The sequence below is a fragment of the Bos mutus genome, chromosome 6 (assembly GCF_027580195.1).
Source record: "Bos mutus isolate GX-2022 chromosome 6, NWIPB_WYAK_1.1, whole genome shotgun sequence".
Taxonomy (NCBI): domain Eukaryota; kingdom Metazoa; phylum Chordata; class Mammalia; order Artiodactyla; family Bovidae; genus Bos; species Bos mutus.
In genome coordinates this window covers 83,388,485-83,416,468 of record NC_091622.1, presented here as the reverse complement: position 1 = coordinate 83,416,468, position 27,984 = coordinate 83,388,485, and the positions used below count along the sequence as shown (strand labels likewise).

At 36.8% G+C, this 27,984-nt stretch overlaps 1 protein-coding gene across 1 annotated transcript in view; it reads left to right on the top strand.

Annotated features, from left to right (window-relative positions):
- The window catches only part of UBA6 (ubiquitin like modifier activating enzyme 6), an 88,977-nt gene that overhangs the window by 11,392 nt on the left and 49,601 nt on the right, over positions 1-27,984 (top strand). Inside the window, exons 3-8 of the mRNA XM_005892888.2 lie at positions 13,111-13,205; positions 13,724-13,752; positions 15,918-16,012; positions 16,553-16,664; positions 24,319-24,399; positions 26,597-26,719. Coding sequence (XP_005892950.1) covers positions 13,111-13,205; positions 13,724-13,752; positions 15,918-16,012; positions 16,553-16,664; positions 24,319-24,399; positions 26,597-26,719 — 535 coding nt within the window. The remainder of the gene's footprint in view (positions 1-13,110; positions 13,206-13,723; positions 13,753-15,917; positions 16,013-16,552; positions 16,665-24,318; positions 24,400-26,596; positions 26,720-27,984) is intronic.

Here is a 27,984-nt window from a genome sequence, read left to right as displayed (position 1 = left end):
AAACTTAAAAATTACTATTTACAATAATATAAAAAATACAAAAATTTGACAAAAGTTTAATGGCACCCCACTCCAGTACTCTTGCCTGGAAAATCCCATGGATGGAGGAGCATGGAAGGCTGCAGTCCATGGGGTTGCTGAGGGTCAGACACGACTGAGTGACTTCACTTTCACTTTTCACTTTCATGCATTGGAGAAGGAAATGGCAACCCACTCCAGTGTTACTGCCTGGAGAATCCCAGGGATGGGGGAGCCTGGTGGGCTGCCATCTATGGGGTCGCACAGAGTGGAACACGACTGAAGTGACTTAGCAGCATGCAAGATCTTTACACTGGTAACTATATAACATTACTAAAGAGAGTACAGCAATATTGACAGACATACCACATTAAAGTTGTGTCCGACTCATTTTGAACCCGTGGACTGTAGCACAGCAGGCACCCTTGTCCTTCACTCTCTCCCAGAGTTTGCTCAAATTCATATCCATTGAGTCAGTGATGATATGTCTCATCCTCTACCATCCCCTTCTCCTTTTGCCTTCAATCATTCCCAGCATCAGGGTCTTTTCCAAGGAGTCAGTTCTTTGCATCAGGTGGCCAAGTATTGGAGCTTCAGCAACAGCCTTTCCAATGAATATTCAGGGTTGATTTCCTTTAAGATTGGCTACTTTAATCTCATTGCAGTCCAAGGGACACTCAAGAGTCTTCTCCAGCACAATTCTAAAACATCACTTCTTCGGTGTTCAGCCTTCTTTATGGTCCAGCTCTCACATCCATACCTGACTATTGGAAAAACCATAGCTTTGACTCTGTGCATCTTTCTCTTATTAGTTCTAGTAAAATTTTTTGTAAATTCCATTGAATTTTCTAGTCAGTTGTGTTGTTTGAAAGTAAGACATTTTCCGTCCTCCTTTTCAATCTGAGTGCCTTTTGTTTCTTTGTCTTTATTACTGTGGCTAGAACCTCCAATACAGGGTAGAGTTGAGGAGATAAAGACAGGCAACCTCTCTTCCTTCCTGACGATCTTTGATGGAAAACATTCATCTCTCCATAGCAGAATGTAATGTTAGCTATAGGTTTTTCATAGTTACCCTTTATTAGGTTGAGGAAGTGCCCTTCTGTCACTAGTTTGCTTAGAGTTTTGTTGTTTTTTTAAATCAGAAATGGGGTATTGTAATTGTCAAATACTTTTTCTGTATTCATGAAAGTGATTATATGGCTTTTCCACTGTAGTCTTTTGATTTTATGAATCACAGTGATGTCTTTTAGAGTATTATACCACCCTTGCATTCTGTTTCTGGAATTAAACTCACATGATGTATTGTTACAGAAATTCTATTAAGAATTTTTGCGTCTTATGTTACATGAGGGATATTGGTTTGAGTATTTTTTAAGCTGAATGATTTTGCCTGGTTTTGGTATTAGAGTGACTCTGACCTCACAGAATAAGCTGAGAATTATTTTTTCTTCAGATTCTAGAAAGCTTGTGTAGAGTCAGTATTATTTTTTCTGATATTTTTGGTAGAATTCATAGGGAAGCTGTCTTTGGAGTTTTCTTTGTGGGAAAGTTTTAAACTATTAATACATATTAAATAGGTAATAGATACTGGGATATTCAGATGATATGTTTCTTCTTGAGTGAGCTTTAATAGTTTGGGTCTTTCAAAGAGTATGTTCATTTGTCTCATTGGTTGAATTTAGTGGCATGAAGTTGTTTGTAATATTCCTTGAATATCCTTTTTTAGTGTCTGTAGAATCTGAACAATATTCCCTGCTCATTCCTGATAATGGTAATTATCAGGATAATTATCAGATAACGGTAAGAGAAGATAATTCTGTCTTCTTTTTTTTTTTCCTGATCATTCTGACTAGAGGTTTGTCAATTTTATTTTCTTCTCAAAGAACCAGCAGTTAAATTGATTTTTAAAATATTTTTATTTTGTATTTCAGTAATTTCTGTGCTTTAAAGGGTTTTTTCCCTCCTTATTTTTAGTTTAATTTGATCTTTTTCTTATTTCTTTTTTTTTCTATTTTTTTAAAAATTTTATTTTATTTTTAAACTTTACAATATTGTATTGGTTTTGCCAAATATCGAAATGAATCCGCCACAGGTATACATGTGTTCCGCATCCTGAACCCTCCTCCCTCTTCCCTCCCCATACCATCCCTCGGGGTCGTCCCAGTGCACCAGCCCCAAGCATCCAGTATCGTGCATCGAACCTGGACTGGTGACTCGTTTCATATCTGATATTATACATATTTCAATGCCATTCTCCCAAATCATCCCACCCTCTCCCTCTCCCACAGAGTCCAAAAGACTGTTCTATATATCAGTGTCTCTTTTGCTGTCTCGTATACAGGTTTATTGTTACCATCTTTCTAAATTCCATATATATGTGTTAGTATACTGTATTGGTGTTTTTCTTTCTGGCTTACTTCACTCTGTATAATAGGCTCCAGTTTCATCCACCTCATTAGAACTGATTCAAATGTATTCTTTTTAATGGCTGAGTAATACTCCATTGTGTATATGTACCACAGCTTTCTTATCCATTCATCTGCTGATGGACATCTAGGTTGCTTCCATGTCCTGGCTATTATAAACAGTGCTGCGATGAACATTGGGGTACACGTGTCTCTTCCCCTTCTGGTTTCCTCAGTGCGTATGCCCAGCAGTGGGATTGCTGGATCATAAGGCAGTTCTATTTCCAGATTTTTAAGGAATCTCCACACTGTTCTCCACAGTGGCTGTACTAGTTTGCATTCCCACCAACAGTGTAAGAGGGTTCCCTTTTCTCCACACCCTCTCCAGCATTTATTGCTTGTAGACTTTTGGATCGCAGCCATTCTGACTGGCGTGAAATGGTACCTCGTGATCTTTTTCTTATTTCTTAAAGTAGAAGTTGAGATCGTTGATTTTTGAGACCTTAAGTGTCTTACTTAGTTTCCAGATATTAAGGAATTTTTTTTCAGAGATCTTTCTGTTGCTGATCTGTAATCATTCCAGTGTTATCAGGAAACATACTTTGTGTGACTTAAATTTTTTAAAGTTTTTTTAGTGGAAAATATGGTCTATCTAGGTCAGTGTTCTGTGTACATTTGGAAAGAATATGTATTCTGTGATGTACTGGATTGTCCTATCAATGTCAATTAGATCAAATTGATTAATAGTGTTGTTCAGCTGTTCTGAAACATTACTGATTTTCTGTCTATTCTTTATACCAATTGTTAAGAGTTGGATATTGTCCATAATTTCCTATTTGTGTATTTCATACTTCAGTTCTACCAGTTTTTGTATCACATAGTTTGTTGCTGTGTTATTAGTGCATAAACATTTAGAATTGTTATGTCTCCTTGATGTATTGACCCTTTTATCATTATGAAGTGCCCCTTTATCCTGGTAGTTTTGTTTGCTCTGAAATCTGTTTGTCTGGTATTAAAATAGTCTGCTTTTCCCTTGATTATTGGTATCATGATATCTTTTTCCACCCTTTTACTTTACTTTTTTGTGTTTATTTAAGTGGGCCTCCTTGTAGATAGAATATAATTGGGTTTTTCTCTTTATTCAGCATGACACTCTTTTAGAGGCATGGTTGCACCATGTATATTTAACATGTGACATGGGAGATCTTAGTTCCCTAACTTTCCCTCCCAGCAGAAATGCAGAGTCTTAATCACTGGACCACCAAGAAAGTTCTATTGACACTATTTCTGCTATTTGTTTTCTAATTGCCTAATTTGTCTGTTACTGGTATACCTTTTCTCTCTTTCTTTTTGTTGAATAATTGAGCATTTAAGTTATATTTTATCTTCTTTACTGACATGTTGCAGTTGTAACATCTTATCCCTCAGTATCCATGGGGTATCCATTCCAGGAGCCTCCATGTGTACCAAAATATATGAATGCTCAAGCCTTTTGCATCAAGTGGTATGATATAATGAATACAGTTGGCTGTCCATGTCCTCGGGCTTCCCTGTGACTCAGCTGGTAAAGAGGTCGCCTGCAGTGTGGGAGACCTGGGTTCGATCCCTGGGTTGGGAAGATCCCCTGGAGAAGGGAAAAGCTATCCACTCCAGTATTCTGGCCTGGAGAATTCCATGGACTGTATAGTCCATGGGGTCACAGACTCAGACATAGCTGAGCGACTTTGACTAACATCCATGTCTTTGGGGCTGAGTATATATTTTTTGGAAAAAAAAAAAATCCACATATAAGTGGACCCACACAGTTCAAACCTATGTTTGAGAGTCAGCTGTACTTTCTTTTGCTTTGTTTAGTGATTCAGTTCAGTCTCTCAGGTGTGCCCGACTCTGTGACCCCATGGACTACAGCATGCCAGGCTTCCCTGTCCATCACCAACTCCAGGAACCTAATCAAACTCATGTGCATCGAGTCAGTGATGCCATCCATCCATCTCATCCTCTGTCGTCTGCTTCTCCTCCTGCCTTCAGTCTTTCCCAGTATCAGGGTCTTTTCCAGTGAGTCAGTTCTTCGCATCAGGTGGCCAAAGTATTGGAGTTTCAGCTTCAGCATCTGTCCTTCCAATGATTATTCAGAACTGATTTTCTTCAGGATTGACTGGTTTGATCTCTTTGTAGTCCAAGGGACTCTCAAGAATCTTCTCCAGTGCCTCAGTTCAAAAGCATCAATTCTTCGGTGCTCTAAAGGATGAGATGGCTGGCTGGCATCACCGACTCGATGGACATGAGTTTGCGTAAACTCCGGGAGTTGGTCATGGACAGGGAGGCCTAGTGTGCTTGCGATTCACGGGGTCGCAAAGATTCGGACATGACTGAGCGACTGAACTGAACTGAACTAGCTTTCTGTATAGTCCAATTCTCACATCCATACATGACTACTGCAAAATCATAGCTTTGACTAGATGGAAAGTAATTACTTTATGGTTTATAGTATAAATCTCTACAGTGTGTATTCAGATCTAACATCACGTTCTGTATGGTATAAGAAAGTTACACCAGTGTTCTTCTGTTTCTCTTTTTCCAGGATTTGAGTTATCATTGTCTTAAAATTTTACTTTTACATAATGCTATAAACTCACAATTGGAGAAGGAGATGGCAACCACTCCAGTGTTCCTGCCTGGAGAATCCCAGGGACGGGGGAGCCTGGTGGGCTGCCGTCTATGGGGTCGCACAGAGTCGGACACGACTGAAGCAACTTAGCAGCAGCAGCGTAAACTCACAATACATTACTGTTTTTGGCTTAACCAGTCAATTATCTCTAAAAGATATTTTAAAAATAAAGGAAACAGGGTTTTGTCATTTCTGATGTTCTCTATTCCTTTGTGTAAATTAAGATTTCCATCTAATATCGTTTTCTTCTGCCTGAGGATTTACTTTGACATTTCTTATAGTGAAAGTCTGCCAGCAATGAATTCTTTCAGTTGTTATATGTCTGATGACGTCTTTATTTCCTTTTTTTGAAACTGAGTATAGAAATTTAGGTTGACAGTGTCTTCCTTTCAATATTTTAAAAATGTGCCATTGTCATCCAGTTTGTACTGCTTCCTGGGAGAAAATCAGTTGTCATTCTTACCTTTCCTCTGTAAATTGCATGATCTGTTTTCTCTGATTATTTTTAATATTTTCTCTTCATCCCTGGTTTTAAATAATTACGATATCCCTTAGTGTAGTTTTCTCTTTACGTTTTGTTCTTTGTTTGCATCATGGTCTGTGAGTTTGTTGTGCTCCGAAAAATTTTAACTGCTTAGTTCTTCAAGGGACCTCAGTTTCACAGAGACCAACTGAAGTTGTCCCACAGCTCACTTAAGCTTTTTTGGTTTTGGAAGGTTTTTATCCTCCAGTTTTGTTTTGTTTCATTTCTGTTTTTCATTTTTTAAAGTCTGTTGCTGTGTCTTCAGGTTCACTTCTGCAGTGTTGAATCTGTTGTTAATTCCACTCAAAGTGTTTTTCATCTTACATTTTATAGTTTTCATCTCTGGAAGTTTTGCTGCTTCTTGAGCATATGAATTATATTTTTGACTGTTTTAGCCTTTGTCCACACATTCTATCATATGTCATTTCTAAGTCTCTTCTATTGATTTTTCTATCTAGAGTTGTATTTCCTGCTTTTTTTGCATATCTAGTTTTTTTTTTTTTAGTGTATGTTAGACATTATGAATTTTACCTTTTTGGGTGTTGAATTATCTAGAATTCCTTTAAATATTCTTGAGCTTTTTCAAGGACACAGTTAAATTACTTGAAAACAAGTTTATTTTTTTCAAGGCTTACTTTTAAGCTTTGCTAGGTAAGACCAGAGAAGACTCAATTTTGAGGCTACTTGCCGCCCAGTACTGATATAATACTCTTTTCTATTTTATCCAGCGCTATCTGTATTAAAAGGTTTTCCATTTGGCTGAAGAGGAACACAAACTGTCTTGGCCCTGTTTAAACAGTGATTGTTTCACTTGGACTTTTCATCTGGTTCTTTCCCTAGCTTGAGGTTGTTTCCTCCCCTAACTTGGCTGAAGAATTGAGAACAGCCTGTCCGGCATTCTCTCTGTGCATCTGCTCACAAATTCTAGCCTTGAATTCACACCCTGTTCTCTTCAGTTTAAGAAGACCACCAAGCTTTTTTTGAGTTTCCCTTCCTGCTCTACCTTCTGAAAACTCTGGGCAGTGGCTAGGGCAGTCATAAAGCTCACCTCAATTGTTTTTCTTCTCTGAGATTATTGTCCTGAGTTGCCTATTGTCCGGTGTCTGAATTGTTTCATTTATATTGTCCATTTTTCAGTTCTTTAAGGCAGGAAGAGGATAAATCTGTTCCCCCTTATTTAACTAAGGCCAGAAGTGGAAGTTTTATATATGTACCATGTATCTCTTATCTATCATTCTTTTTCATGCTTTTCTTTTTCCTAGCATAGAATGCTTTTCCTTCTTTGATTGATTTTTGACTCAAGTCTTCAGATTTCAACTTGGATGAACTTCATTTGTAAACTTGCCATAGCCTCCATTGATAGATACTCACTTCCTATTCTTTCAGGTTCCCTTAGCTTCTGATGCTTCTGTATGTAGTACTTAATAGTGGATTATTTGATTATTCCTCTCTCCCACTAACGTCACAGGCATCCTGCTAGGTATTTTACTTATTTTATCTTATTTAATTTAATCCTCACATTACCTCATGATGATGTTGCTGTTGTGATCCCCACACCATGCCAGTGCTTGGCTTGAAATAGATATTTTAATAAATCTATGAATGCCTGAAGGTAACTGAAGTATATCCAAAAGAAAGTGATTAGAGTGTTGATGGGGACTCAAAATGATGTCATGTTTGGAATTGTTTAAGGAACTGGAGATGTTTAGCCTAGAGAAAGAAGACTCTGGAACCTGAATACCATCTTCAAACGTTTGGAGGGCTGTCACATTGAAGAGGGATTAGACAAGTTCCCTATGACCCCAGGAGGTAAAATTAGGATTAGTGGTGAAAACTATAGGGAGATATAGTACCTTTGTAAAAGGGAGAATCTTTAATAAATAGGGTTCTCTAAAAGTCAAGTCAATAGCCTTGGAAATTTCTTTCTTTCCTGATACAGTTATTGATATATGCATGTCCGCTTAATACAGTCAGGTTTAGTATAACAATGGTGGGCTTGAAGTTACACTCTCAGCTCTTTAAATCCCACTTCATAGGATTTAAGTGTCAACTGCAGAGTACCTGACATTAACTAACATGGAGTAGGCACTTACTCAGTATACTTCCCCTTGGTAGCCAAACATTGAAAAGGCAGGTAATTTAGTTACCTGTTGAGAATTTGAGATTTTATGATTCTTTGAACAACCTTAGCTCGTGTATTTTAATTGTTTTCCTTTGTCTGGATGTTCTGGGTCATTTGTAACCATGTTTATGTCTTGGCTATTCATTATTTGCCTAAGTAGTCTTAAAAATAATTGATGAAGACAAGTGTGAAAAACATATTTTTTTAATGCAGTTCTTTGACTGTGAACACAAAAAAAGAATTCATGCTCTCTGCTTAGTAGAGCATAAAAGTGTTGTTCTTGTTGCCAGTTCATTTCTTTCATTAATTTAGCAGATAGGTTTTGTGTGTCTATTATGTGCCAGGCCCTGTTAGTCACTGGGGATACAGTAGCACATAAGGCAGGCTCTGTCTTAAGGAATCTACAATCTCCTAGGAAAAATAGGCAAATAAATAGTGAAAATACACTGTGATAATTGTTATAATAAATTGAATGTGTAGTGTTACGATGCACAGAAAGATGATCCAACACTGTCTTAAGAAACTTAGGGGCATCAGGGAAAGCATCATGGGGAAAGTAACATGCAATTTGAGACCTGAGGACAAGGAGTTATTCAGGCATAAAATATTGGGAAAGAGGAATATTCCAGAAAAGTGTCTTAGCACCCTAAGAGAGTATACCATGTTTGGAGAACTGAAAGCCTTTAGTACACCTGGAACATGGAGTGTGATGGTAGAGTGACAAAAAATGAGACTGGAGAGCTGAGCAGAGACTAGATTATAAACAGCTTTGTGATAAATGGAGTCTCGACTTTATCATAAGGGAAATACAAAACCAACCAGAGTTTTTAAAGCAGGGAAATGATTTGACTGGATTTGTATTCAAAAATTGAAATTCATGCCATCTTTTTTAGTTGGAAGTTGATAGATAATACTTAAAACTGAAAAATCAAGAAATAAAGTACAAACATGTTTATTGAGAAATATAGGGGTAAATATTAGAAGAAATAACTGAAAGAATTGAGGATGGCTGTTCTTAGGGCTTGGGAATTGGGTTATGGAAGAGTTAGGCCAGGAACTGATTTTTTTCCCTCCCTGTAAGACTTGTAGAATGATTTGCCTTTCTTAATCTACATTCGGTGTAGCATAGTGGTTAAGAATATGGATGCTAAGGCCAGACTGCCTGGGCTGAATCTTGCTTCCACTATTTATCAGTTGCTTAATTTCTCTGTGCTTAGGTTTTCCTCTCTAAAAATGGGAATAATAATAGAATTTTTGTAATTTTGTGAGGATTAATGAGTTAATACAAATAAAACTGTGGTGTGTAATAAACGCTGAGTGTTAGCTGTTATTCTCACATGTTAGCATGTTCAGGTACTGATACATAAGGAGAATAGACAAATTTGCAATCATAGTGGGCATTTTTTAAATGTTACTTTTAGTAATCAAGAAAACAGGCAAACAAAGTCTGAACAAATATAGAGTTCATCAACATGATTATTAAGATTACTCTAATGCACATGTAAGGAATGTTATATGTTAACAACTGTAGAGTACACATTCCTTTCAAGAATGGAACATTTGTAAAATTGACCAAAGAAATTCTCAAATATTAAAGTGTAAAATTTTGTAGATTGTGATGTCTGTTCACAGTGTATTTAAGCTAGAAGTCAATACAAAAAATAATTGTAAAATTCCTCATAAAGTTAGAAATTTAAAAATACACTTCAGGTGAATCCATAAGTCGAAAAAAGAATCATAATAAAAATTAAGAATAATCATTTAAAGTACTATGGATCAAAATTTGGTATGCTTTTTAAAATCATTTAAAGTTTTACATGTGTACTTTAGAAAAGAATATCTAAAGCTAAAGGAGTTTTTATTTCGAGAAACTCAAGGAAAAAGAGAAGTAGAATTATTAGTATAGGAAACATTTCAAAAGCCAAGTGCACAGGCAGCAGCCAGGGGCTAGCGCCCAAAGCAGGGTAAAGATCAGGCCTACTGTGTTAACTTTTTTCAGCACATTCAGTTCAGTTCAGTCGCTCAGTTGTGTTGCTCAGTTGTGTCCGACTCTTTGTGACCCCATGGAATGCAGCACTCCAGGCTTCCCTGTCCATCACCAACTTCCGGAGCTTACTCCAACGCATATACGTTGAGTCAGTGATGCTGTCCAACCATCAAATCGTCTGTCCTTCCCTTTGCCTCCTGCCTTCGATCTTTGCCAGAATCAGGATATTTTCAAATGAGTCAGTTCTTCACAGCAGGTGGCCAGAGTATTGGAGTTTCAGCTTCAGCATCAGTTCTTCCAATGAATATTCAGGACTGATTTCCTTTAGGATGGACTGGTTGGATCTCCTTGCTATCCAAGAGACAAGAGTCTTCTCCAGCACCACAGTTCGAAAGCATCAGTTCTTTGGCACTCAGCTTTCTTTATAGTCCAACTCTGACATCCCTACATGACTACTGGAAAAACCATATCTTTGATTATATGGACCTTTGTTGGCAAAGTAATGTCTCTGCTTTTCAATCTGCTGTCTGTGTTGGTCATAGCTTTCTTCCAAGAAACAAGTGTCTTTTAATTTCATGGCTGCAGTCACCATCTGCAGTGACTTTGCAGCCCAGAAAAGTAGTCTCTCACTGTTTCCCCATCTATTTGCCATGGAATGATGGGACCAGATGCCATATTTTAGTTTTCTGAATGTTGAGTTTTAAGCCAACTTTTTCCACTCTCCTCTTTGACTTTCATCAAGAGGCTTTTTAGTTCCTCTTCACTTTCTGCCATAAGGGTGGTGTTATCTGCATATCTGAGGTTATTGATATTTCTCCCAGCAGTCTCGATTCCAGCTTGTGCTTCATCCAGCCCAGCGTTTTTTATGATGTACTCTGCATGTAAGTAAAATAAACAGGGTGACAATATACAGCCTTGAAGTACTCCTTTTTTGGTTTGGAACCAGTCTGTTGTTCCGTGTCCAGTTCTAACTGTTGCTTCTTGACTTGCATACCGATTTCTCAGGAGGCAGGTCAGGTGGTCTGGTATTCCCATCTATTGAAGAATTTTTCACAGTTTATTGTGATCTACACAGTCAAAGACTTTGGCATAGTCAGTAAAGCAAACACAGATGTTTTTCTGGTACTCTCTTGCTTTTTCCATGATCCAGCGGATGTTGGCAATTTGATCTCTGGTTCCTCTGCCTTTTCTAATCCAGTTTGAACATCTGGAAGTTCACGGTTCATGTACTGTTGAAGTCTGGATTGGAGAATTTTGAGCATTACTTTGCTAGTGTGTGAGATGAGTGCAATTGTGCAGTAGTTTGAGCATTTTTTGGTATTGCCTTTCTTTGGGATTGGAATGAAAACTGATCTTTTCCAGTCCTGTGGCCACTGCTGAGTTTTCCAAATTTGTTGGCGTATTGAGTGCAGCACTTTCACATTGAGTTTCACATTGAATTTTCATATTGAGTTTCAGCACACTAAGGATGTGAAAATTTGGGGACTTTTTTACACTGCCAAGCAGGATGTCAACTGATACATCCACTTTGGAAATTATTCTGGTATTACCTAATAGTTAACTTTGCATTTTCTTTCATCAGTATATGCTATAGAAACTACTACATGTGTACCGTGAGACATATATAAGTGTACTCATAGTCTTCTTATTGGTAACCATCCAAAACTGTGGAATTGCTAAATTATGGTATATCACAATAGAATAGTATAATACAAAGAACGCAATATGAAGTGAAAATAAACAGTTGCCTTGATATGAATAACTCTGACAAGTATTCAAAATGACCCAGTTTAAATAAAGTTCCAAAACAGACAAACCTTAAATATATTGTTTAGGGGTACAGAAGTAAAGGTTGTAAGACTTTATAGTATACTTTTCCATATATACTATGTAAATGTTCAGTAAGTATTTCATAAATAAATGAATCAGTTTTATCTCTGAAGCAAAAATGGTGACTATCAATTTAAAAAGTCTAATAGAGAACAGACTGTGATTACCATGATGAAGGGATGGATTGGAAGTTTGGGATTAGTAGATGCAAACTATTACATACAGAATGGTTAAACCACAAGTTCATACTGTAGAGCACAGGGAACTATATTCAGTATCCTGTAATAAAGCATAATGGAAAAGAATATATAACTGAATCACTTTGCTGTATAGCAGAAACTAACATTGTAAATTAACTATATTTCAATAAAATAAACTTTTAAAAATAAAAGTCTAGTAGATTTTATCATTCATTGTAGGGAATAAGGATGAAAATAATAATAATAATAGCTTGTGTTTATAAAGTTTCTTTCTACTAGACAGGTGACCCCTTTTCAGGCATTTATATTGAATATCAGTAGCTAAATATAGATATTAAACGAACATATCTTAAACCAGCATGTGTGTGTGTGTGTGGGTGTGAATTCCAAAAGAAATACTTAAAACCCAAGGAGTTCTGGAATTATTTACTTACACTGAACTCATCTTTCAGAATGATTCTGGTAAGAATCCATTGGCATGCTCCTGTCTTCAGAATCTAGTATAACATCGTTGATCAGTGTTCTTTGAAATAAACTCTTACTATTGACTTTATTACTATATCTGACATTTTTTTAATTGCCAACGTGTATTTTTTGAAATTCCCATTTTGACTCTAGGGGCTTCCCAGGTGGCTCATTGGTAAAGTATTTGCTTGCTAATGCCGGCGAGATGGGTTCAGTCCTGGGTCAGGAAGATCCCCTGGAAAAGGAAATGGCAACTCACTCCAGTATTCTTGCCTAAAAAATACCATGGACAGAGGAGCCTGGAAGGCAACAGTCCAAAGGGTTGCAGAGAGTCAAACACAACTTAGTGACTACATAGCAGCAGCAGTAGCATTCTGATATTAGCCTGTGGCTATTAGGATGGATGACTTAATAAAGTCCTTTAAATAATTTGTCAGCTTTTATATTTAAAATAATGTTTAAAAACTGCTCAACTTTAAGTCATCTAAATTCCAAGGAGGGAAACAATTTTTTGCCTGATAAATCCTTTTCGTGGTGAAAGGCTTCAAGTGAAAGTGACAAACTCAAATGCTTGTAGTGGCCACAGAGGTGATAAATGAGAGAAGAAGGATGGGAACTTTGCCAAGTCCAGAGCACATGGTCCTCCCTCACTGAACAGGCAGCTCCTACTCAACCCCGTAGCCATGAGGGAATATGGGTTATGGTGCCAAATCTAATTTTTCAAAATATGTCATATATTTGGCAGTTAATTGAGGAATTTTAAGTACTGTGCAAGTGATCCAAAAAAAGTCTGTGGGCAGAATCTAGCCACCAGGGTATTAGCTTGCAAATAACTGGAAAAGGATATACAATTTTGGTGAAATAATTTATTTTTGTTGTGTTTTACATGTAGTCGACAGAGGTATGTTCTTGGAGACACAGCAATGCAGAAGATGGCCAAGTCCCATGTTTTCTTAAGTGGTATGGGTGGTCTTGGTTTGGAAATTGGTAAGCAATATTTTTGTTCATAATTTTATATGATGCTTTTGAGCAACATAATTTAAATAATTTAATTCCTTTCCCTTGTATTATTTTCTATAAAAGAAGTTAGATCCAAAATCTTGATCAGATTCAATTTTTATTTATTATTTATTTTTTTGGCAAGACTATTTCACGTTCTTCCATGAGAAACCAGTTATGACTCTCTTGCTTCTCTTTTGGTGTTGTTAATAGCTGTAAATGATCTTTTTCTGTATCCATTAATTATGGTAGAGAGCACACACATATTCATAACAGCATGTCTGGAAGTGTACACTGAAATTTTAAGAGTGATTATCTCAGTGTGGTTTGATTATGGAAATCAAATTTTATTTTTATTCCTTTTTGTTCATCTCTGTTTTCTAAGAAACTGATATTTTTAAAGTAGTAAAAGAGTTAAAATTAGTCAGAGATATGAACAGACTCCATGAAAACATATCTAATATACAATTCCTAATATTAAGCTATTTTTTTTCCCCCCTTTATAGCAAAGAATCTTGTTCTTGCAGGGATTAAGGTAAGTGGGTAAATGTCCTTCATAAGAAGAATTACTTTTATGAACTCTTTTTCCCCTCATCGGTAGTGATAATATTATTTATACTTTGGCTTAATTATTGCTTCTTCATTTAGTAGAAAAATTGTCTTAATTCTCTATTTTCCTTTTTTAATAATACTTTTTATTATAGAAAGTGTCAAAATTATACTAAAAAAAACCGAATAGTTTTAGCAAACCCCATGTACACATCTCATACGTGCAGCTATCAGCTCATAGAGAAATTTGTTTCACGTATCTCATTCCCCACTGCCCCCTAACTGCCCAGTTATTTGATATAAATTTCAGAAATCCTATTACGTTGTTCTTAAGGTATTTTAGTACATAGCTTTAAAATATAAGGGTGTTTTTTGAAAACAGCTACATTATCACTTTGACACCTAAAAACGTTAACATTTTAAAAATATCATTGTTATCGTCAAACAAAACTTAGCAATTTGAAATACAGCATTTATATCACTTTCTTTGGGTCAGGAATTAGATGTAACTTTGCTAATTCCTCTGGTTGAGCGTCTCTCACAAAGCTCCAGTCAACATATTGGCAGGGCCTGCAGTCATCTTGAGGCTGGGGAAAGGGTCTGCTTCCCAAGCTCACTCATGTAGTTATTGGTAGGATTCAGTGGCAAGGATGTGCCAGTTCACATTCCCACCTCAGTTCCTTGCTGGCTATTGATTGGAGGTCACCCTCAATTCCTTCCCATGTGGCCCTTGCCAGAGGGCAGCTCACAGTATGGCAGCTTGTTTCATCAGAGTAAGCAAGCAAAAGATAAGAAGGGTAATGTGTCAGGTCTTTTGTAACCTAATCTCTGAAGTGACATTCCATCACATATGCCATAGTCATTAAAGTCATTATAGTCACTTAGGAGATGAGATAACACAAAAGCCTGAATATCAAGAGGTATGAATCATTGGGGCTATCATAGAAGACTGCCTACCATAACCATCAAGTATCTAGTTAGAGTTCATATTTTCCTTTCTTTTATTTGATTTGTTCTAATCCGTATCCAGGTAAAGCCCATATACTGAACTTGGTTTCTTTTAATCAGTAGATCTCCCTTCCCTGATTTTGTTTTCTTCCTTGCAGTTTCACATGCCCACCAATAATGCCTGATTCACTTCACTCCCACCAATAGAGCATATTGTTAAACTTTTAGATTTATGCCATGCTGATGAATGAGAAAAGGTATTTCATTCTTGAGCAAAGTTGAACATGCTTAAATATTTTGACGGCCCCTACATATTTCTATTTTGGTATACCCTGTGTCCATATTTGTGGCTTGTAATATAAGTTAAAAATATCTTTTTTCCAGTTAGTATCTTTCTTACTTTAAACATGACCATTTGGAAAAGTTTGTTTATGTGAATTTTAAAAATTTTGTATGTATGTTGATTTATATGACATGCTACTTTCCTAAACTTAAATTCTCTTACTGTTTTTTAAAGTAGCTTTTCTCATAATACAAAGGTGCCATAATAATGTAAGTGCATGGTAATGTGCCTAATGTATTCATTTTTTAAAGTCAACTAGGGTTCAGTACTATCTGTAAAATACATACATACACACCCACAGCAAAATATAGTAAGTTTATATGGAATTACAATATGACCATCATGTTAATTATTATTGACTTAATTAATTGAGAATTATTATTGATAACTGTCATAAGTGGAAAGTATTGTTAATTCTTACTGTCATTAGTATACAGCTATTAATAGCTAGAAATATGGTTATATAAATGTCTTTGTAACTTGGAATTACAGTTTTACTATTTTAAGTAATCAAAACCCTGCTTTTAAGATTTATTTTAGCTCATTTCACAGTTGAATAATGAAGGTATGTTCAAGTTAATACAACATTGATCTCTGCAAAAAAATAATATACTGGCATTAAAAAATATGTTGTGTTTATAAAAGAAATAATACTAATAAAATAGTTTTTCCGTGATCTTTTCTGGATTTCTAGATGTCTATAGTCATATTATCTGTGAATGGATCTAACTGGATTTTAATTACTTTCTGTTGTCTAATTACACAGGCTAATAGTTCCAACCCAGTGTAAATAATATTGGAGATAGTGAACATCCTTGATTTACTCCTGACTTTAACAGATATTTTTCTCCTTTTTGAAGGCACTTACAATTCATGATACAGAAAAATGCCAAGCATGGGATCTAGGAACAAACTTCTTTCTCTGTGAAGATGATGTTGTTAATATAAGAAACAGGTGAAGATAGATATTTTGTTGTGTTATCATAGGATTTTTTTTTTTAATGTTGCAGTTACTTAGAACATTTTCTGAATCTAGAATACCAATTCAGTTTTAGCTATTTAACTCATCACCATAAATTCACTCTACCATAGACAAATAAGTACTGACATGTAAATATTTATGTTTCTCAAAATTTTAATATTGTCACATTGCTACTTAGGAATGAATTTCTTTGAGATTGTTAAAGTAGGTCTTTATTATTGCTCTGTTCTTAAGAAAATGAAGGAGCATTGGCCTATAAGGGTATGTATATTTTAAGATTGTGTGACTTACTCTGGAATATGACAGTGTGCTACATCTTAAGATTGTATAGTAAAAATAAGTCTAGCTTCTTTTCTTCCTCTCTAGTTTAAAATTCCCATTGAAATTTTGTAACATTTAGGTTTCTCTAATGTCTTCAAAGTGTCCAGATTTGAAGAATTGAATGTGTTTCTTGAACAAAAGAGTAGTAAAAGTCTTTTTTCTTTTTTGTATGTATGTGTTTTGTTTTTTTAGGGCTGAAGCTGTACTTCAACATATTGCAGAATTAAATCCATATGTTCATGTTACATCATCTTCTATTCCTTTAAATGAAACCACAGATCTCTCCTTCTTAGATAAATACCAGGTTAGTACTCCATTTTATATTAGATGTTATTGACAGATTCCAAGGTTAAAAGTTGGCTTAAAGCTCAACATTCAGAAAACGAAGATCATGGCATCCGGTCCCCTCACTTCATGGCAAATAGATGGAGAACCAGTGGAAACAGTGTCAGACTTTATGTTTTGGGGCTCCAAAATCACTACAGATGGTGATTGCAGCCATGAAATTAAAAGACACTTACTCCTTGGAAGGAAAGTTATGACCAACCTAGACAGCATATTAAAAAGCAGAGACATTACTTTGCCAACAAAGGTCTGTCTAGTCAAGGCTATGATTTTTCCAGTAATCATGTTTGGATGTGAGAGTTGGACTGTGAAGAAAGCTGAGCACCAAAGAATTGCTGCTTTTGAACTGTGGTGTTGGAGAAGACTCTTGAGACTCCCTTGGACTGCAAGGAGATCCAACCAGTCCATCCTAAAGGAAATCAGTCCTGAGTGTTCATTGGAAGGACTGATGTTGAAGCTGAAACTCCAATACTTTGGCCACCTGATGTGAAGAACTGACTCATTTGAAAAGACCCTGATGCTGGGAAAGATTGAAGTCAGGAGGAGAAGGGGACAACAGAGGATGAGATGGTTGGATGGCATCACCTACTCAATGGACATGAGTTTGCGTAAACTCCGGGAGTTGGTGATGGACAGGGAGGCCTGGCATGCTGCAGTCCATGGGGTCGCAAAGAGTCAGACGTGACTGAGCGACTGAACTGAACTGAAGGCAAATCATTAAGTATTAATAAAGTACTGATTTAATATAGTCTATTAAGTAGATCAAAAAATTCAGGTTAAAAGACTTAGAATAATACCTTTAAAGTGCTTTGTTTTAGGGCAAGGACCTAAGAATTACAAAGCAATTATATCAGTCAGCTATTTTCACAGTAACGTGCATGAGAAACTGCAAATTCAGTGGTTTATAGCAACATGCATTTCTTTCTCATGCTTCTGGATGTCAGTTGGAATTCAGCTGTTCTAGCTATACTTGAACTCCACAGTCTGAGTCCTGGTCTATGAACCTCTCTTCTGGGACCAGGAGGCTACCTGAGACATGGTCTCATACCAGTAGCAGAAATACAAAGGAGCAAGTGCCACGTTCCAAGCACATTTCAAACCTCTCTTTGTGTTACTTCCATTAATATTTTGTTGACCAGAGCAGGTCACATCGTCAAGTCCAAAGTAAAGGAGCAGGAAAGCACATTCTACTCTTCCTAAAGCCATGCTGCTGCTGCTAAGTTGCTTCAGTCGTGTCCGACTCTGTGCGACCCCATAGACGGCAGCCCACTAGGCTCCTCTGTCCCTGGGATTCTCCAGGCAAGAATACTGGAGTGGGTTGCCATTTCCTTCTCCAGTGTATGAAAGTGAAAAGTGAAAGTGAAGTTGCTCAGTCGTGCTCGACTGTTAGCGACCCCATGGACTGCAGCCCACCAGGCTCCTCCATCCATGGGATTTTCCAGGCAAAAGTCCTAAGGCCATAGGCAAAGAGTAATATATAGCCCAGGTACACAGAAGTAAATAATGTGGATCAACAGTTCAGTCTTCGTTAGGTAACAAATAAAAACAAAAATTCCCAACGCCTGGGATGTTCTGAAAGTGACTGCATTTTTTCCTGTGATATTATGATACCCATTGTCTAGGATAAAGCACTCCTGTGTTTCTTAAGATCTCAATACTTCTGACACTTGTGTGACTATATGTTTATGCCTTTTCCCCGTACACCAGGCAATTTTCCAACTCTGGACACCTAACTTGGTGTCCTTCAGTTCTGTCTTGACACTCTGCCTGGAGAAGATAGTGTCAGATCCCACAGGTTAAGGACTCGGTGCTATAAGAACCCACATCCTCGAGCCCTTTTCTGATGCCAGTTGCAAATTCAGGTTGTTACATGTGCTTCTCAGAGCTGGCTATGAATCAGATGTTTTCACAACCCCCTCCTTAGGTTCAGTTAGTTTAGTAGAGCGGCACACAAACTCAGAAAAACAGTTTACTTACTAGATTATGAGTTTATTGTATTATAAAAGACTATGACTCAGGAACAGCCAGATAGAAGAGATGCCTAGGTCAGGGGATGGGGGGATGGGTGCCATGGGTGCCATGTTTCCATGGCCTCTCCAGTACGCCACCTTCCCAGTACCTCCACATGTTGAAGCCCCTGGTTCAAGGATTTTTATGGAGGCTTTATTATGTAAGCAAAAATGACTTATATATAATGTATACTTATATAAAAATGTATAATAGTATACATTGGCCATTGGTGATTAAGTCAGTTTCCAGCGCAGGAGGTCTGGGAGATAGGGCTGAAGGTTCTGAACCTTACAGCCTAAGGTTGGTTCCCCTAACAACCAGCCCCCATCCTTAGGGGCTTTCCAAAAGTAACTCATTAACATAAACTCAGGTGTGTCTGAAAGGACTTGTTATGAAAAACAAGACATTTACTTCACCTTTTTCACTGTGAAGATATGTCCCAAAGAACAAAACTAAATATTATAATGAAAGATGCCCCTGAGCTCTTACATAGGAAATCACGAGAGTAGTAACAACTATGTGCTAGGAACCTTGAATGAAGACAAAATATGTATTTCTTATGATAATGACAGTATCACACCCACTTAAAGATTATTGTAATTGTCCATTCTTGACTGGATAACTTGAAATCCATCCTGCTAGAGATATTTAATAGACTGTCTACAGTAGAATTACTTAATAGACTTCTTTTTCAGTGATTGCATGAGGTCAAAATGGTATAAGGGAAATGCTCAGAGACCAGAATTGAATAGATAATTAAAAGGAAACCAGTTAACTGTGGCTGTGTTCACTTTCTGGACAGAGTTTGCTTGTCTCAGTTACCACATTTCTTGGGAATTGGGAATGGTCACACAGAAACTAGATAAAAATTTGTCTGTATGAGATACAATATATAATTGAGGCCTACCACCTCTTTGTAACTCTCTGGAACCTCAGAAAGCTACACCCTTAATGAAAAGGTGTATTAGAACAATCTTTGACCATCAGAATAGAAAATTTGTCTATTTTCTCTTGTTGGTGTTTAGTCACTCGGTCGTGTCCAGCTCTTTAAAACCTCATGGACTGCAGCACGCCAGATTCCTCTTATCTTCTACTATGTCCCAGGGTTTGCTCAAATTCATGTTCACTGAGTCAGTGATTGTATCTAACCATCTCATCCTCTGCTGCCCCCTTCTTCTTTAGCTTTCAGTCTTTCCCAGCATCAATGTCTTTCCCATTGAATTGGCTCTTTGCATCAGGTGGCCAAAGTATTGGAGCTACAGCTTCAGCATCAGTCCTTCCAATGAATATTCAAGTTTGATTTCCTTTAGGATTGACTGGTTTGATGATCTTGCCGTCCAAGGGACTCTCAAGACTCCTCTCTAGCGCCACAGTTTGAAAGCAACAGTTCTTTGGCACTCAGCCTTCTTTATGGTCCAGCTCTCACATCCATACATGACTACTGGAAAAACCATAGCTTTGATTATAAGGATCTTTGTGATGTCTCTGCTTTTTAATATGCTGTCTAGGCTTGTCATAGTATTCCTTCCAAGGAGTAAGTGTCTTAATTTCATGGCTGCAGTCACCAACTGCAGTGATTTTGGAGCCTAGGAAGAGAAAATCTGTCTCTGCTTCTACTTTTTCCCCTTCTGTTTGCCATGAAATGATGGGGCCAGATGCCATGATCTTAGTTTTTTGAATGTTTAATTTCATGCCAGCTTTTTCACTCTGCTCTTTCCCACTTGTCAAGAAGCTTTTTAGTTACTCTACACTTTTTGCCATTAGGGCAGTATCATCTGCATATATGAGGTTGTTGATATTTCTCCTGGCAATCTTGATTCCAGCTTGTGATTCATCCAGCCCGACATTTCACTTGATGTACTCTACATATGGGTTTCCCAAGTGGTGGTGCTGCTCTTGCTGCTAAGTCACTTCAGTCATGTCCAACTCTGTGTGACCCCAGAGATGGCAACCCACCAGGCTCCCCCTGGGATTCTCCAGGCAAGAACACTGGAGTGGGTTGTCATTTCCTTTTCCAGTGCATGAAAGTGAAAGTGAAGTCTCTCAGTTGTGTCCCACTCCTAGTGACCCCATGGACTGCAGCCTACCAGGCTCCTCCGTCCATGGGATTTTCCAGGCAAGAGTACTGGAGTGGGTTGCCATTGCCTTCTCCTCCAAGTGGTGCAGTGGTAAAGAATTCTCCTAGCAATGCAGAGGACACCAGAGATGCAGATTTGATCCCTGGGTCAGGAATATTCCCTTGGAGTAGGAAATGACAACCCACTCTAGTATTTTTGCCTAGAAAATTCCATGGACAGAAGATCCTAACAGGCTACAGTCCATAACGTCTTAAAGAGTCAGACACAACTCAGCACATTAGCACAGCACATACTCTGCGTAGAAGTTAAATAAGGTGACAGTATACAGCCTTATCATACACCTTTCACAGTTTGGAACCAGTCAGTTGTTCCATGTCCAATTTAAACTGTTGCATCTTGACCCACATACAGATTTCTCAGAAGACAGGGAAGGTGGTCTGAAGCTCCCATCTCTAAGAATTTCCACGGTTTGTTGTGATTCACACAGAGCTCTCTGGAACTCTGGATTAAAAAAAAAAAAAAAAATCTTCTCTGGGACTTCTTAACCATAGGCATGCCCTCACATAAGTTTGATATGAATTTAAATTTTCCAAGCTGAGAACTTAACGTTAAAACGTAGTACTGAGCTGGTGATGCACTGGAATGCCAGAAAGAAACAAAACTCAAAGATGTAGCAGCATATATCCTCAACCAAGCCACAGTTTATTCTAATGTGTAAAGCCCCTATGAGGCTGTGTTCATAATACAAAATAATAAGAGAGGAAAAAGTTCAGCATGATCAAGAGTCAGTGGATATAGCAAACAATAGAGCTAAACCTCCAAGAATTTCAGATAATAGAATTATTGGATGGGGACTATAAAATGTTCAAACTAAATCTTATAAGAAGAGATTAAATATACAATATGAAAATAAGATACTAGTGAAAGCAGTTAGGCAGATATAACAAATAGAACTTTTTGAAATGGAAAAAATAGTCCTAAAAGTTAAAACTTAATGAGTAGATTAAACAGTGCATGTAAGAATTAATGGACTGAAGGATAGAGCTGAGGATATTTTTGAGACTACAGCATACAGAAAGAATATATGAAAGAAATTTAAAAAAATGATAGCTTGAGTAAAAAGCTCTAATTCATGGGGTTGGACTTCTAGAGAAAGGCTTATTCAAATAAACGGTGCTTGGGAATTTTCCAGCATTGGTGAAACACAGACCAGGCTCAGTAAGTACTGTTAGACTCAGTATGTACTGAGTCTAATAAGATTTGATTTTACCGAATTTGAAAGCTAATAAGTTAGCTTGTTACAGTTTCATGGATGCTAGCAGAAAACATGAGATTCCTGGGTCAGAGACTAAGGACTTAATTACTCCTGAGCTGGTAAGTGTGAGCATGACATTTGCCTTGTTTCCTCCTGCCTTCCTCCACATCTCCCCCGTGCTGTGCAGAGGGCTCAGTGGATGCCTGCACATGTGGTGGGTTCCTTTAGAAGAAAGGAACATTGAGCTTGGGGAACCTGCCTTTTTATAGCAAGCAATGAATAAGCTTGTTCTTTGTCCCAGGGGAGACATTATCTCATTTCTCAAGTTTGCACCAGGCGAATGCAATCCTGAGAAACAACCCACGTAAAGAATGGTCAGAGCCTTGCATTCATGGCAATACCAAGTGGGAGAGCTATGGAGAATTACCTCTCTGTAGGAAGCACATCGTGTTCTAAGCTAGATAAAACTAAATCCACACCCAGATAGATATTGGTAGTGAAAGTGAGTTATTCATTTCCTGGAAGCAGCATCAAGGAAAGCTCCAGACTGTGAGATTTGACCTGCTTTTGACATTTTTGATTGATAATTGACCGTAATAAAATATTTTGGCCTTTCATGAGTTTTTCAGATATGATAAAATCTGATTATAAAACTTAATTTGCTTATCTCACTGGGTGATGATAAAAAAGTAAGCATTGAAAATGATAATTTGCTATCTTAAATAACAGAACTTGGTTGTTTGACTAGTAACACTGTCGTAAAACAAAGATGTGATGTATATCTGTCAAATCTCAAAGCAACAGTTAGAACTGGACATGGAACAACAGACTGGTTCCAAATAGGAAAAGGAGTATGTCAAGTCTGTGTATTGTCACCCTGCTTATTTAACTTATATGCAGAGTACATCATGAGAAACGCTGGATTGGAAGAAGCACAAGCTAGAATCAAGATTGCCGGGAGAAGTATCAATAACCTCAGATATGCAGATGACTCCACCCTTATGGCAGAAAGTGAAGAGGAACTCAAAAGCCTCTTGATGAAAGTGAAAGAAGAGAGTGAAGAAGTTGGCTTAAAGCTCAACATTCAGAAAACGAAGATCATGGCATCCGGTCCCATCACTTCGTGGGAAATAGATGGGGAAACAGTGGAAACAGTGTCAGACTTTTTTTGGGGGGGGCTCCAAAATCACTGTAGATGGTGACTGCAGCCATGAAATTAAAAGACGCTTACTCCTTGGAAGGAAAGTTATGACCAACCTAGATAGCATATTCAAAAGTAGAGACAATACTTTGCCAACAAAAGTCCGTCTAGTCAAGGCTATGGTTTTTCCATTGGTCATGTATGGATGTGAGAGTTGGACTGTGAAGAAGGCTGAGCGCCGAAGAATTGATGCTTTTGAAGTGTGGTGTTGGAGAAGACTCTTGAGAGTCCCTTGGACTGCAAGGAGATCCAACCAGTCCGTTCTGAAGGAGATCAGCCCTGGGATTTCTTTGGAGGGAATGATGCTGAAGCTGAAACTCCAGTACTTTGGCCAGCTCATGCGAAGAGTTGACTCATTGGAAAAGACTCTGATGCTGGGAGGGATTGGGGGCAGGAGGAGAAGGGGACGACATAGAATGAGATGGCTGGATGGCGTCACTGACTCGACGTGAGTCTGAGTGAACTCTGGGAGTTGGTGATGGACAGGGAGGCCTGGTGTGCTGCAATTCATGGGGTCGCAAAGAGTCAGACACAACTGAGTGACTGAACTGAACTTAAGCCAACTAATGTGTCTTTTTAAAAATGTAATTGTTATCCTTTTAAACTAGCATTTAATTTACACTCTGATGAGTAGCTTAGCAGCTCCATGGCAGTAACAGATAAAGTAAAATCTCCAATCATTTTGGATGCATATATACCATAGAGAATGTTAAGGTTTGCTTCTAATTGTGAAGTCTGTACTGGCAATTGAATTCAGTGTGGGCAGGTTTTTCCCTGTATGTACTATGCCATTTTATGTAAGGGACTTGAATGTCCACAGGTTTTGGTTCTGGAACCAATCCCACTGTAGATACCTAGAGATGTCAGTGTATGTTACTTTCACTTTTGCTGTTCTATATCTGTGAAGGTGTTAACCTTAAAATGGAATACAGTAGGTTAGTATTTTTTCCAAAGAAAACAATGTATTTTTAGCAGAGTGCAAACTGGGATGCTTCTGAGTTAGAAGTTGTGCACTACCAAAATAATTGTTTATTTTTTAACCTTTAATTTCTTGTATCCTTCTTAACAGTGTGTAGTATTGACGGAGATGAAACTTTCAGTGCAGAAGAAGATCAATGACTTCTGCCGCTCTCAGTGCCCTCCAATTAAGGTGATAATATCACTTAATAATGACACATAGTTTACCAAAGAAAATGCACTTTCACTATTAGAATTTGTAGCTTTTCAGTGAATTGCACAAGAAACTTCTTACATGAGTAATATTTTTAATTTTGATTTTCAAAGTGTGATCCAAGGACACTGAGGGTCCCTGAGATCCTTTCTTAGGGTCTGCAAAGTCAAACTATTTTTAAAATATTATTGAAATGTTATTTGCCTTTTTCACTTTGATTCTCTTATGGGGTGCAGTAGAGTTTCCAGAGTCTACTTGATGGTGATATCATTGCTCTAACAGCTGAAGGAATGTGTGTTTATGTTGGCTTTTCTTTCTAACGCAGTGATTATCAGTAGATTTAACCCACATAAACAAAAGCTCATTTGATTGTCAATAATTTTTAAGAACATGAAGGGATCATGAGACCAAAAAGAAAGAACTGTTGAATTGTAAAAGTAGAATAGAGGTGGCCAGACCTGTTAGGGGCTAATGCAGTAAGTAGTCCAAGTGAGAGATGCTGGTGCCTTTTTCAAAAGAGATGAAAATAGAGATTGTGAAAAGTTGTTGAATTTGAAGTATCCTTTGTAAAAAAGACTAATGGATTGAGCATGGATAAATGAGAGTTGTGAAGGAAAGAATGATCAAGAATGACTCTGAAATTTTTGTCCAAAATAATTAGATAAGTAGTGATGATACTCAGAAGACTGGAAAGAGGTCTAGATGGGACAAATCATAATTCATCCCCTGCAGTTGAATACATACTACTAACTGCACTTCTTTATTGGAGTCCTTTATTCCTTTGGAAAAAGGAAAATGCTATTTGTTCCTTTGAGATAGGCACTGAACTATCATCATTCTGTATCAGATAGATGTGCTGAAAATTTTTGGACTGTGGTATTTACATAGCATATATATACCTTATAGAACATTTGTGCCATAGTTCATAAATTATTAAGATGAATAAGATATATAGTAGTCATTAAACTTCGAACAGGGCAGAGAAGTTTTATAAAGTAATTATGCTGCTGCTAAGTCACTTCAGTCATGTCTGAATCTGTGCGACTCCATAGATGGCAGCCCACCAGGCTCCCTTGTCCCTGGGCAACCCCATGAACTCTAGCCCACCAGGCTCCTCTGTCCATGGGATTTTCCAGGCAAGAGTACTGGAGTAGGGTGCCATTGCCTTCTCCAATTATACTAGTTTATAAGCTAAAATTTTTGTTTGTGTGATGGATACATTTATCCATACTTTAAAGTTTTGCAAAGAAAGAAATTGTTTTTCAATTTGCAAACTTAAAAGTTTCTAACTTTCTTCTGTTTCATGACTCATAAAGAATGCTGTAAATAGCTATTTCAATAGTAAAGGCAGTGCATGATCAAGTAGAAGGTAATCTGTTAACCGTTTTATGACTTTATTTGATAGGGAGTATAAGTCATTTTAATGAGCTACATTCTTATGCCTAAATATGAATAGGCTAGTTTTTCTTGGAAAAATATCAGTTTATACAGTATCATGTGTGTTACAGATTAAGAATTTTTCTTTATTATCAGTATCTAAAAATAAGCACAAGAACAATTTCTTTATATTTTCTTAGAACAGAGTATGTGTCTGTGTGTGTGTATGGAATAAAAATCACTTTCAAGAACACATTTATGACTGTGTTTAAGAATTTGGTTTTTACCTTTCCTGACTTCGATGTGCTCTGTTCCTCAGTCCCTTTTCTGATGACTCACTCTTAGCTTTTAGCTCTCTTTTGTTTTCCTCTAACTCTACCGCTTTTGGTGAATGGACACTCCATTCTGCTTTTCTAAAATGAAAAACAAGAATTCACTGCTAGACTATTAAACCAAGGTATCTCTTTCTTATATTCTGTGCTTGATTTTTAGGATAAGGCAGGAGTTTTTGTTATTTAAAAATAACAGAATGATGTAATTCTGTAAAATTACAGAATGATGTAAATCCAATGATGTGCTGATGTTGCGTCTAGTTTTGTGACACTAATATCCAATCCTAAATACCTAAACTCTTGATTCTGAAACCACTTTACAAATAATTTATCATATTTGTGATCACTTTATATCTCAAAGAATATGCTTAATTATAAATAAAATGGTCACCAGATGGTCCAAAGATAGTTGAGTTTTTTTCTTTATATAAATGTATTAAGCTTGAACTTGTTTTTTCATTTCACAGTTCATCAGTGCAGATGTACATGGAATTTGGTCACGGTTGTTTTGTGATTTTGGTGATGAATTTGAAGTTTTAGATACAACAGGAGAAGAACCAAAAGAAATTTTCATTTCAGATATAACGCAAGTATGATTATATATGTGTATTATTGTTTATGATTGATTTTTAAGTTGATGTTTTTAAAAGGTAATATTAGCAAAATATTGTAATACACAGTCTTTTTTATTTGATTAAAATTGAAGTTGGAATATTAAGAAAGTATTCTGGTTTCCATCTAACATTTAATAATTGATAGATCAGCATTTGCTGATATCATTAATTTTAATTTTGTTTTATGTCATGTTCCTATGGGACATTAATTGTGAATCAGTGTTTACTGAACAATTTATTGTGTCAGATCATAGATGTATTAGGTGTGCCATAAGTCACTTGGCCCAACACTCTTGACTCCAGGAAGATGGACACTTAAGTCATCACAGACAAAAGCTTTTCTAATTTGAAATATTTCTAAAAATTTGGAGGAGGATGAAACCTTAAGAGTTAATTAACCGTCAAATCAAAAGGTCTGAATTTTCTAACTGTGTTCTCTTAATGTCATGCAAGCTTAATTTTTTATTACCTAAAACAATTGGAGAAACTATTATGATCCACTTTTACTACTGTTTCCTTTTAGCCTAAATCACTAACTTTATTTGCACTCTTTATAATCAGTTTCCATCAAAGCTCAAAAGAAGCCAAGTACAAAGGAGTGAAAATATACTTTCAGTAGTATTTGTGCTTCTGTCTTTTTGCTTTGTTTTTAAACCCAGTGTTAATGTTGGCATTCTCACCACTTTTTAAGGCAAATTCATTAAAAAGTCATTTTTTGTATCTGTTTGCTTACAGAATAGTTTGTTGTTCAGCCTTTTACCTTCTCTAGTTATTGTTAGTTTGTCCCTGAGAATATTATAGAGTTAGAATAAGCTCCAAGGAATCTTGTATTGCACTGATATTTTCTTTTATTAAACACTGCAGTAAATATGGAAACTAGCCATAAAAAATCAGAAAAATATCCTATAGTCTTCATTTAACTTATCTGCAAGTCATTTCTCCTTAAGGTCCTTATGAATTCTATTATTCTTGAGATAGTATTAATAGTAAACCCACATTACATTAATTTTTTCTACATGTTTGTGGTCTTAATTGTATTTCTCAAATCATTAAACAGCAAGAGAATTTTTAGAATCTACACAATTATGAGGTAATAATAATTTTATTAGGTTTTATATAAATTAAATCATTATCACCTTATTTAAGCAATGGTTGGCTTATATGCAGTTAGGAAATTTCTATTTGTCTGCTGTATCTCATGCACCCTCTTAGATGAGATAAGCTAATTTCTTCCATTTTTA